The 12,967-nt window shown below is 39.8% G+C and overlaps 1 protein-coding gene across 2 annotated transcripts in view; it reads right to left on the reverse strand.

Annotated features, from left to right (window-relative positions):
- Positions 1-8,445: 8,445 nt before the first annotated feature.
- The window catches only part of LOC131085339 (cytochrome c oxidase assembly protein COX16 homolog, mitochondrial), a 44,110-nt gene continuing 39,588 nt past the window's right edge, over positions 8,446-12,967 (reverse strand). For both annotated transcript variants that reach the window (XM_058027355.1, XM_058027356.1), the window contains exon 4: positions 8,446-8,828. In XM_058027355.1, coding sequence (XP_057883338.1) covers positions 8,712-8,828 — 117 coding nt within the window. In that variant the 3' untranslated portion in view covers positions 8,446-8,711. The remainder of the gene's footprint in view (positions 8,829-12,967) is intronic.

Raw genomic sequence — 12,967 nt, forward strand, 5'->3', positions numbered from 1 at the left:
GCTTTCCAAGATCAGTGAAGTGGGGAAGCAGCAGAGCACAGATCAACACCTTGGCAGACATCTACCCTGAATAATGTAAATGTTTGCACAGACACTTCACTTCTATGAAGCTACTACACATCAGTGGGAAAATGAAGCCTCTTCTGTGCAACCTGGGCAGAGCCAGCTCCTGCTAAGGCAACCATCCATATCTCTCAGAGGTGATCCCTCTAAGTCCCCCACCTTAGCAGGGCATTGATGGTGAAGGGACACTATTCTCCAGAGCACCACTGTATGTGCACAGAGAGGAAAATACATTCTTTGGAGCTGCCTAAATATGTGTGTTTCTATCAACACATATATTTGATATATAATGCAGGCCCTCTAAAAAACAGCTTTATAGTCATATGAAAACCCATAAGAGATGATGGTTTTAAGATATTATGTATTTTCCAAATCTCAGATCTTCTGTTACACCCCTTATGCAAAGAAAGCAGAGTTGTGAATCCTCCATGGGCAGAAGAAACTCCTCTAAGGACAAAAGAACAAGGCACAGAGGCACCTTCATTGACTGCTGCAGCAGTTCCTAGATTACACCATCTCAAGGCAGAGTGTACAGAACTGACACCAGTTCTCCTCATTTCTTGGCATGACCTGAACACACTGAAAGGGAGATACACAAAGATTGTATGGAGTATGTGGCTGTTAAAGTGGATAGCGCACACTCACGACAGAACTTTTAAGATCATGAGCAGTGTGTGTGTGAGAAAAATGGACCTGTCAGGTAACACTGCACAACCCCGTGTAGCTTCAAGGGACAAAGACTGCTCAATTTTTAATTTCTGTTGTGAATTATTCATTACAGGGCTAAGAAATCTTCTTGAATAGATGAAAGATAGGAGATAAAGGTCTCCTTCTCCTATTCATATTCCAGATCTCTGCCCAGCCAACTGGGTCTGTCCATACAAAGTACAAGCCTCCATATCCAGCTTTTTCTTGCAAAGTCAGAAACCTCAGCCCACTTAAAAATGAACATGTTCTATGCTGGTCCTAGAAGATACACCAAAATTCAAACATTCAAAGAAATACTTAAGACATTTCAATTTCTGATTATTTAAAATATAGGGGGTTTTACATTAACAGAAACATACTGTGAATATTCCCAGCAGTTTCTCTGCAATGGCTTCTCTAAGCCAAGTTGCAAAACACTGTCATAACTCTCCTTTAAATCTTCCCCAAAAACCCGTATCAGGGCTAGGGTGAACTTTTAAAAATTTAATCAAACTGTATTCAAGTTCATCTTGATTTAAGGGATGATGAAAACAAGACCTACAATTTTTGCTATTATTCCAGCATAGCCAATTAAGATGTTTATACTTCTCAGGGAGCCCTCAGCCCAAAAGGCCCGTTATAGGGAATGCATAATCTCAGATTTTTGTGCTGAAAATATGTGTTTATCTTTAATCACATCCTTAATTGCATCTGAGTCAGGATGTTTGCAAGGCAAAGAGCATCTGTGGTGGTGGGGTGGATAGCCAAATAATGGTAAGACATGAGTCCTGAACTGTATGGACTGTAGACACTTCAAATACACATGAACATGAGTAGGACTGCAGTTCTTCCATCTTTGATTGCCAGTTTGTTGCTAGACAGGTAACCTAAAATTACGGAAACCCTGAAGCACGTAAGCAGCAGTGATGTCTTTTTTTACACTGGGAAAAATCTTGGGTTTCTTCTTAATGTATCATGACATATGAGCATCCTGTTTGAATATCTAAAAGTGACATAATTTACCAGAAACTGGAAAAACAAATTTAGGCTGTGGAATTAGCAAAAGCAGGGAGGAGAAAAAACTAGTTTTCAAGGAAACTTCGTCAGCTGGTGTAAAATTTACATTGACATTACCTGGCACAGCAGAATATTGAATGCAGTATGGGGTAGGTATTTTCTTATGGTTAACTGAGCAGTGAAGTGCTCTGTTGAATTGCAAGGGTGCCACTTTCTGAATGTAGGTGTGCATATCTGGTGAGGAGAAGGTTGGCAGGCACAGCCACGAGGGTGTGCAGTCATATCCTCATCAGTAAAGAGCACCAGCACTCACCAACTAACAGAGAAACTGACTGGTGAACCCTGAAAAAAGATATTTTACAATTTTTTTTAACTCTGGTTGATTGACATTTTGCAATCTGTTCATTGAGAAAGACCTATTTTTGATAGATTTACTCTCACTGAGAACACTTTCTGTGAAAAGTTTTGAAAACTGCTGAAGCATTTTGTGCAGTCAATCTTTTAAGTCAAAACGACATTTTTAAGATCAGTGGTGGTTTTTCATTTCCAGAGTTAAGGTTCTTGATGAAGAAGAATCAAGAATGGAAAAACATGAAAAAGAAAATAAAACATTGTACTTCATCCAAATAAAAGTATTTCTAAAACCACTGACTTGCAAAATATTATACCTGAGTTTTCATTTGGGCCTGAGTATTTTTTGAGCTCAAACATTTTTCCTGAGACAAAAATAATTTTCCTTTCTATTCTATCCAGAGGGACCAGTCAGAACAAAAATACTGTTTTCTATTACTATTTTTGTCCCTAAGCGTTTTTGCTTTCCATATTTCTTTTTTCTACTTCCCTTCCTTTCCTTTCTTAAAATGCCCTATCTACTAAAGAGCAGAAGAAAATTGAGTGTGGAACTCAAGAATCTTTGCTCTTGCTCTACTCTTTTCCTCTGTTTATTCAGAAAGAGTAAGAAAAGAGCTATATTAAGCTGAAATTTTATTCTGCTGTTTTCTGTTGAACAAAAGATAGTCCACTAAAGCCACTAAATCACAGATAACACTTCTCTGGGCAACATTATTAGGAACTGACAGCTGGAGATAGATGAAGATCTCATCTTTTAAAGAAAAAAAGTACATTTAATTTCCTTTGTACATAAAATAGAGAGCACAGCATTGTGTATCTGAAGATAAAAAGAGATCCCAGTGTATGCTGGGTGCCATCCTTACACAGATGTAATACTGGTCTCTGTTCTGAGCTTACATTGAGCTTTAAATTCAAATTAATTTAGAAACAACTATTCTTCAATTCATGGTAGACCATGAACTTTAGAAAAAGAAGGTGACATTTTACAGCCGGTTCCACTAGAAAAGAACAGCTCACAGAATGAATTGTTACCTTTTGGGAGGAACACTGGAAGACAGGACAGAATGAGGAGGGAGAAGGGATCTGTAAGGCAGAGAGATGGGCTTGCCCCTGGTCCTCAAGGGATCACCCTGGGAGCCACTAGGCCTCCTCAAGGGTGATACCATAATGGATTTGACACTGAGCACACAGATTGGAGTTGGTATTGAACACCAAGGATCTCATCAACTACCTTGAAACAGACATGCTAAGAAGCTATGGTCATTTTTTTCCACCAGCTGAGGCACATCATGCCAGGCTCCAAACATGGTGAGTGAAAGGGAATGAATTTCTTCTACAGAGGCATGGCAGTGTATAGCACGCCCTTACTTCTGGGGGACTTTTTTTATGTGGTTTTTTTTTCCTTTCTCAAGGAACCTGTGACTATGACACATATACCATTCACATTTGCAATGTATAAACATATTTCATATGTCCTTTCTGCAGCACTACCCTCTGTTGCTTTGGTTGCATTTGATTTTAACATGTCCCAGGCAGCATGGAATCAGTGAGGGTGAAACTTTGTTTGCCTGTGTTAAGCAAGACAGTTACATGTGTAGTTAAACACATGCTTAACAAGAAACTGTGGTCAGTCCAATTCCAGTGGTATGAAAGACTGCTTTTGGCTCCTGGGGAAGAGTACAAATTTTAAGAAAAACATCTGTATGGAGGTTTTGTTTCTAAGTCTACAGACTATTTGTGTGTTGGCTGAGTCTGGTTGCAAGCCTTTGTAAGAAATGAAGGCCTAACACTAAGCAATTACCTCCCTTTGATTAAAGGCTTCTACTCAGCTAGTCTAAAATAAGAGTGGAAATTTTTTTGTGAACCTTACGCCACTGAAGGATGAAAGGTGGTTTTCCACTGAAACACTGGCAATAAGCAGCTCTTCTAACCACAAAAGCTTTAAGGAAAATTCTTTGACCATCTTAATGTAAAAATAGTTATTCTGCTTTCCTAAGACTTAAAATCATGCCCTTCTTTTCTTCTTCTTTTTTTTTTTTCAAGTGGACATAGTTTGTAGCAAAGGATAATATTAGGCTTTCCCATTTCTTGCAGAAATAAGTGCCTCTGGAAAATACAGAATATAAAATGAAACTTGCCCTGGATTCAAGCTGGAAATGCAAACATTGCAAGTCAGAGCAAATGCAAGATCATCAAGGAGTACAAGGGTCTGTGTAGTTATTTCACAGGCTGAAAACTGTTTTGAGTTTCACCCATACACAGGCAAGCACAGTGAAACACAAAGTGTCCATGTAAAAAAAAAAAAAAACAATGAACACTGACCTTCAAATTTCTCTAAATTGCTGTTCTCAGTGAAGAAATTGATTTCTTCCTCTGGTTTTTGGGACTGGTCCCCAGCTGATGACGGGACAGACTTAAACTGCTTTTCAGAAGTTTCTGCATTCTATATTCTGATCCAAAACTCCCATCATTCATGTCTTACTACACCATGACCTATCTTTTTTGGGTACTGGACCCTTTTTCAAGATCTTGGAAGATCACTATGAGCAAGATTGCTCTCTGCATTCTGATTCTGTAAGTTTTTAACATCCACCTGCTCCTCCAGATGTATCTAGGAACTTCACAATTCAACTGCTGTGCTATTCTGTAGTTTTGAAAGCTTTTTTGCACCACAGCAGCTACAGCTTTTACTAAGGCTCTCCATCATCTGTTACAGCTAAACTGAGATATTGAGCATTTTGGGTCACACAGACATCTGCACATTCCAAGTACAGTAGGAAAACAACTCTCAACAGGGCAGATCTCACACAGAGCTGCAGACAGCTGCCACCAGGAACCATCCAGGCAGATACCCACATATCTGTGGCACTATGCTGATCTCTCCCTGACCCTGCAGAAAGGTGCCCCAGCCTTCTTCCAATTCTAGGTCCTGCTGCTTTTCTTGTTATGGAAGATCCCAAACACCAACCTTGCTACAGTTTTTATGAGAGAGATAAACACCTTCTCCTTTACTGTCAGAACAGGGATTTTGAAACTGATTTTTCAGCCCACATACACACAGACACCTAGCCAGGCTTGCTTCTTTTATTTCTAATTTCAGCAACAGTAGATCTGGCTTCTTCAGTCCTCTCTTTTACCTTGGTAATACTGAACACCCCTGACTAAAGCCTTGTTTTCATTCTCCTCAGACCTGTGGATGCCAGTTATCAAAAATGCAAAAATGTCAATCAGTGTCTCAGACTGACAATTGTACTTAGTTATCTCTGACCCCCCTCCACTCACAGACATTTAGAACTATGATTCAGGAGCTGAACAAAGTTGTCTTCAGGAGCCTTAAAGAGAACTAGAAGTGCTCTAGCCGGCTTTCAAAAGGACAGTTCAAATAAGCAGCCAAAATGAGCATGAATTCTGAACTAATTGAAGTTTGCTTCTCCTGCTGCTGTTATGAACTATAATTCTCCACGTTTCTGGAGTGCCTTCTACCCTAGGTTGCATGACAACTTAAGAGACTTAATTGGCTCTCAACATGCCTTTCAAAAGTATTATTCCAATTCAATGGCTAAGAAAAGCACAGCATAAAACATCAAGCCATTGTTCAAGTGCATGGCAATAAAGATGAATTGCTGGAATAGCCCTTCCCATTTTATGAAAAGTACAGCTTCTGTACCAGCTATTGTTGGTTTGGCATTTTTTAGAATTCATAAATGAGTCAACATTCAAAAATTATTAATATAAGTCATCATTAAAAAACATGGTGGGTTTTTATCTTAGTGGACAACCAATAGATATAGGCTGTCTTCTAAAATGTAAGTTGGAGAGAAGGGCAAGTTGCAAAGTCTTCCAACTGCATATCATTTTTTCTCAGAGATGCTAAGATAAATCCATTGCTTTCCACAGAAGCCACTTCAAAAGTAGTTACACATATGCCCTCAGAAGCAGTTAGTGCCTAAGAAAGGCAGGGGAAACCACACAACCAGCAAACAATCAACTAAGACTCGATCCTAAGTTAGGACATAATAAATTGCTCCAAATAAATAATTATCTACAACTACATTCCAAACCTGCTGAAAAAAGATGACCATTCCCAAAACAGTCTTTGCAGAATATCACATTACTAAAAATACACAGGATATTTCAGTGAGTGTTTTGTTCATCGAGAAAATGGATAAGGGCTTCATGTAGGAGAAATATCTTTGCTTCTTCCCGTGGAGAAAGGGGCTGCTTCTCTTCCACATGCTGTTCTTAGAAAGCTGTGTGTTTATTTCAGGAGCAGTGCTGGTCCATATCGTGAGGCACCGTGCAAGCCTGGGAGCTGAGCACGCCTCTCCATATGCAAAGCAACGGCAGCTTCCCATCTCCCTCAATCAAAACAGTGAAAAGGAAGATGTGCATCCTCTCAAACAGGCAGTGAATATGCAGAGTCCACACCAGTGGGGAATGTAAAGACACATTTCCAATGGTCTAGCTCTCACTGTAACAGTAGTGTGATGCAGCCAGAGTCCTAACTGAGAGAACACTGACAGTGTAGCCAAAGCTCTGATGTCCTTGGAATGATCAATCTTACAGTCAGTGGAACTGCACCTGAACTTCAATTTAAGCCTTGAAGTTATGCAGTATTAATTACTCCTTATTTGTCATATTTATATTTTATTTGCCTAATGACAAAACAATTAAACCAATTTCCTCCTTGTCTAGGTCTAGCACAGCTTAATGCCTCTGTATTCTGTTGTCATCTTATTGCAAAAGTTCCATACCTTCTTACTGATTTCTCATGGGCAGCTCCTTGCAGCACTGACTACTTCTTTGCAGCACAACCAACAAACTCCAACTCTTTTCACAGCACAACCAACAGACTCCAGCTCTCTCCTCACCCAGCTAAGCCACTCTTTTGTAGCCCTTGTCTTCTTATTGGACACAGCTGTGGCCTATTAAGGGCAGGCCTGCTCCTAATCTTTGGTGATTAGTACAGCTGCAACTCCTCAGGTGTGAGGCTACCTTCTGCACTATTTTCTTACATTCTATCCCTTCACAGTATTCTAGCTTTTCACTGGTTTCCCTATAGCATTTGTTATTTCCTACTCTTGCATTGATCCTCTTATTCCTCTCCGGGTGGTTTAATTTGTTCATACTTCGATTTAGAAGCAGAGATATCTATGGCGTTGAACAGCAAAACACAAAAATGCACAGCTCCAACTTTGTTCCAGATTTCATCCACCACTTTCTGATGGTTTTCACAACTCTTACCAGAAGAAAACTTGCACAAAACATGCTTAAGATATTTCATGTGATGCTTTATGAATTCCTTTATAACTCCCTAAAAATCAGTGTTAATTCTTCTTCCTGAGTGAAAGACTGGGCCTCACCACTGACAGTCTAAAGAAAATGAAGTGCTGAGAGAAGATCTACATGAGGAGGCTACCCTAAAAGTGTCCAAAAGGACATTCAGATTACATTTGACACATCCTGCAGAGGGGAGTAAGGCCACACCTTTATCAAAAGCAGTTCCAAACGGTTTACCTACAGGTGTCACTGAGAGTTTTGAAACGAGATGCTGCTGTTAATGTGTGCTCTACTGCTCCATTCCTCTGATGAGGAGTTTCACAAGTCTGTTGCAACTCCTTATCAAAAGCTTCATTTCATTTGAAAACTTGACTAGATGCTTCTTCATTGAGCTTTCTCGGCAGAAGGGTCCTGAATGTTAGCACAATGTCCTCTAACAGCAAAGATTTAGCACACAAAGACAAATATAAAAAGACAAGCATTTCAGAAGAATTGATTGGAACATAAAAAATTTCTATGCACATGCACATGTAAGATGAGCTCTGCCACTATGTAGTGGCTGAAGAAGATTCTGCTGTCATATGTACTCACAGAGAAGCAGCACAGCTCTTTGCAAGGAAGAGTTCTTCCAATTTAAACTGAGAGGTTCCAGAGCAGAGGTCCAGCCTGCATGAAGGTATTGATAAACTAATCACAGAAATTTAACCACAGCTAAACAAATGTTATTTGACCAATTATCAGCTGACACTCAGTACATGCCTTTATGCAGTCCTTGGAAATGAAACACAAGAGTATTATTTAGCCAAAATTGGGCTCATTGTTCTGAACAGCTCATATGCCTGTAGAGTCCCTTCCAAGCTAAAGGGCCTGAAGTCATACAGGGACTCTGTGAAGCAGCACTTATATGGTCACACACATCTAGATGACAGCACTGTTGTTCTCATTAGGATGACAACTTCTGGTACTGACAAGTGACTCTTGAAATGTTATTCCATGCTGAAGCAGTTTTGAATGTTAGAGACTGAAAAACAGAAAAACAGTGGGATATTCTCAGTAGAATAATCAGCTTTTTTTAATTGAAAATTCACATATACATTCACATAAAGCCCATGGTGCTCTGCACAAATGGATGCAAACAAAGAGCTTCATATAGTACAATGCTTTTTGGACTGATCTCACAGTTACTTATACATACACCAGCTGAATTGTTCAGTGCAAATGTTCCCATGTCTGTTCCTGACACTTGATTAAAAATTAAGACAGTCCAGCCTGAGACTTTTTTTTCCCAGAGGCACCAAAGGCAGCTTTCTCAGTCACTCTGTCTTGAGACGGAGAGCCTCCCGCCGTTGTTTCTGAACCGTCCTGGAATCTTCCCACAGACTGGGTCCTCTGATGTTCTCCCAGTTATCCAAGTTGGATTTTTCCAGCTTCTGCAGACAAACAGCAAAAAAAAAAAACAAACCAGGGTCACCTTGACAGATCCATGATTTAAAGTACATATGATTCCAAATTGATTTTTTTTTTCACAAGAAACTCAATATCACCATTGGGTTGATGAACTTTAATCTAGTCTGCATGAGAAGCTCAGCAAGAAAGAAAAACCTAGTAGTTATCCATACTTCTACATAAATGACTAAGATAGGCATTACTGAACCTGCTTGTCAGCAGGTAAGTAACATTTAAGGACAGGAAGCACTGCAGGATCTGGGCAAGACTGAACACACCTTGTATTCACTTTTTCTCCTCTCACCTTGTTTCCAGATCTGTTCTTCAACTGCAAGTCTGCCAAACACTGAAGTAGTAGGAGTGACAAGTATTGGCATAGCTCAAACAGAAGGATTAGTAATTAGTGAGCTGAAGTATCCTGTCAGCAAATATACAAAGCATGCTGGAAAAGATTAGTTATCTAGCACAAAGAGAGACAGCAACGGTGCAAACCCCTTCAATCCGTGTGGTTTTAACTTGAGAGAGGTATGCAATGCTTTCTGCTGACGAGTTTCCCATGGCACCCAGCCACCACAGACAGGCCTCTTACTAAGTCATATATGAGATATGCTACCTGACTGAACTGTCTGGTATTGAAAAACTAGATTTAATTACCTTTCTTTTTTTTTTTGCCTACTCCTATCATCCCCCCATAGAACTACCAATGACTTACAGGCAACGTAAATGAAGAACAGGTGCCCTTCTGACCTCACCTACCATGAGCTGCAGTCAAAGAACACAAACATGTATTGAATCTCCACAGTCCCACTGGCAGAGGCTTAGCTGTCCCTTCCCAGGACACAGACCTCAAGTCCCACAGGCCAGCAGTGGAACAGCACACTGGACATGGTGGGGAGACTGAGGAGAGGGTCTGCCCCACTGCCAGAATCAGCGCTGTCCTAGGTGCTGCTGAACAGGGCAACACTGCATTCCAGTAATGAATGATCCTTAACTGCAGTAGGACTCAAACCTGACCTGTGATCAAGGCCTCATCTCAGCAAATGCTGTAAAAATACACCAGAAAATACTTCACCCTGCCCTGAGCCTGTGGCCTAATTTGTCTACTATCAATCATTCAAATAAATGGCAAACACCCAGGGATTTGAATAATAGTTGCAGAAAAATTCAACAGCTATAACAGAATAGACCTACTGCTTAGTTCATGTTATGTGAAAGTTTCCTGACACTTCTACAATTGAGGAAATTGAAATGAGGTTAGTCAGATATCAAAAGAAATTAGGCAACACTCTACAGAAGATATATGAGAACACAGGCACAAACACAGCAGACTTTCACAAGGTAAGAGCAACTGAACTTTTTGTTGAGTTGGCAAAGGTCTTTCTGAAGAATTGTCTTTACTACTTTATACATCTTATGCTTAGCTGGTACTTCATTTCCCCATGAGGGATCTGAACTGACATGAAAGGAGAGAGGAGGAGGAAAGGTACACATCATCCATCAGTGACTATCTCCTCTGATTGCAAATTCAGAATTTAACATCTGATTCTAATGGAAGCTTCAAGGAAACTACACTTAAAATAACCTTGTACTTTAACTGAAGGGATGCATGCTGATTTAATTCAACACAAAGGTATCACACACCTGTGAGGATCTCAACTATTCCGAAGTTGTTTGTCTCCCAAAGCCTGAGCATTAATCAACTTTTAAAATAAGTACAACAAAACTTGTGGTATCTAAAGATAGGCTACATAAAGAAGTCTATCAAAAGACACATGCGTACTGAGGATCTTTACCAAAAAGTTGATACTAATTTGTCCCTGAAACTTCACAGAGGCTTTATAGAGAGCAGGTTTGTCAAAAACGGGACACATTTCAAAACTATCATATCCAAACAAATCAGTACCAGAAAATCTCTTGGCAGTTTCTAATAGAAACCATAAAGGTACCTAGAAAACACACTGGGATACACTGACAGAATGAAACAACCAAGGGTTACAATGTGCAGTGCAATGAATGGCACTGCCTGAGATGACAAATAAGATCTATTAATCAATCAAGAAATAAAGATTCTAATGCATACATAGGAAGACTATATTTTTTTATTATCATTGTATTCATAGAGATCATTAATATTTTGTGTCATGTATAAAGACTTTGTAGTCTTACTGCAATTCAAGAAGAAAGCACCTTCCTTACTAGCAAGAGTATCTGCAAAAATTTAGTTTATGGGATAGTTATCAGTCATCAGAAGGCAGAATGATTTGACATTCCAACTTTCTGAACTGAAGCTATCCAATTTTGGAATAACAGAGCACAACTGTTGCATGTGGATAAGCAAAAGAAGGAGTGTCACTACTGAAAGGGGATGTGAGAATCTGTTCTGCAATGCTTTCCTACTGAATAGCTATTTTCATATGTATCTGTGCTGGTTCTGGATGGGGTAGAATTTTTTTATAGTAACAAGTATAGGGATATGTTTTGGATTTGTGCTGAAAATAACGGTGTTAACAGAGGGATGTTTTCATTACAGCTGAGCAGCTCACACAGTGCCAAGGCTGTCTCTGCTTCTCACTCCAGCCCACCTCAGTGAGCTGAGGGTGCACAGGAGGGGACACAGCTGGGCCAGGTGACCCCAGCTGACCACAGGGATATCCCACACCAATATGGCACCATGCTCAGCATGTAAAGCTGAGGGAAGAAGGAGGAACAGGGGGACATTCAGAAAGATGGAGTCTGTCTTTCAAAGCAACCTTTAGACGTGACGGAGCCCTGCTCTCCTGGGAATGGCTGAACACTTGCTGCCCATGGGAATTGGTAAATTAATTCCTTGTTCCACTTTGCTTACACCAGCACCTTATGCTTTAGCTATTAAACTGGCCTTATCTCAATCTATGAGTTTCCTCACTTTTACCTTACTGAATCTCTCCCCCTTCCCATCATGAGGAGTGCATGAGCAGGTGTGGGGCTTGGCTGCTGGGGTTAAACCAAGAGAGTACCTGGCGTACAGCTGAGTAAAACCCTACCCTTTTTGCTTGGTCACTGATATGAAAATTCTTACAACAGAATCATCCCAGAATAAACAGCTACATTAGATGTAGGCTAAAGACATGCACATAGCTACATTGTAAATTCATCTTAGTGATGAGAATACAACCAGATTGACAGTCCTCTTAATTAGGTGGAGCACAAACTGCAAAGTTACACAGCTCCTTCAGATTGCCTGAGCTGTACAGTGAGAATGCAGGCAAACAGCTAGTTCTGGTCTCACATGAAGCTGAAGTCAATATCTTCCATTTTATCTGGCTAGGTCTTTTTATTCTTATTTCTTTTTTTTCATTTGAGCCACTTGGACATTGTCTACCTAACTTTATGAAGACATCACATCACATGTTAAACTACTTCCAGCTTTTACTAAACTGAAATTCATAAGAACTGGAAGGCTAAAACTTGAAATACTTCTTCTCCCAATTCAAATGTACTAAACACTCAATCATTGGAGACTACACTGAAATGTAATCAGATCAGATCAGCAGCACTTTTCCTGCTTGTTTAAATAGCCCAAAGGATATTGAAAATTAGCTGTTTAAAGTAAGATCAGTATAGTCCATTAAATCTACTGATTCACTCCCTAAATCAGCTAAACTGCCTCTTAAGAGTACAGGACTGACAGAAGCTGTAAATTCAAGGGAAAAATGCAGTTATTCAGACAGGCACAGTGAAAAAGAAAAATATGCTCAACTGTTTGCCTCACTTGACTTTTAAGACTTATCAAATGGCTTGACTAGTGCAAAGGTACCAAAAAGGACATAAAAAGACCTTCACTGCTTAATTGCTGGTTCAAATGCCTGGCTTAAGTACAAGTTATAAGCCTCTGACAGCCTTAAAAAGATAAAATTTAAAAAGAGAGCTTGAATTCTACTCTTGCAGGATAGTCTTCATGCCCCAGTACACAAACTGAAGTCTGCTGAAATTCATTTAGACCTATTAGTGTTCAGGCTGAGTAAATTCAAGGTGGCCACTTGCAAAAATCCTTGGCTTTAGTCTCAGTTTCTCACATGTGAAAGGAGGGATAAGAGAATCCTGTTTACTTTACAGCTTGATGAAATAAATTCTGTGATGAACA

This window comes from Melospiza georgiana, chromosome 6 (genome assembly GCF_028018845.1).
Source record: "Melospiza georgiana isolate bMelGeo1 chromosome 6, bMelGeo1.pri, whole genome shotgun sequence".
Classification (NCBI taxonomy): Eukaryota; Metazoa; Chordata; class Aves; order Passeriformes; family Passerellidae; genus Melospiza; species Melospiza georgiana.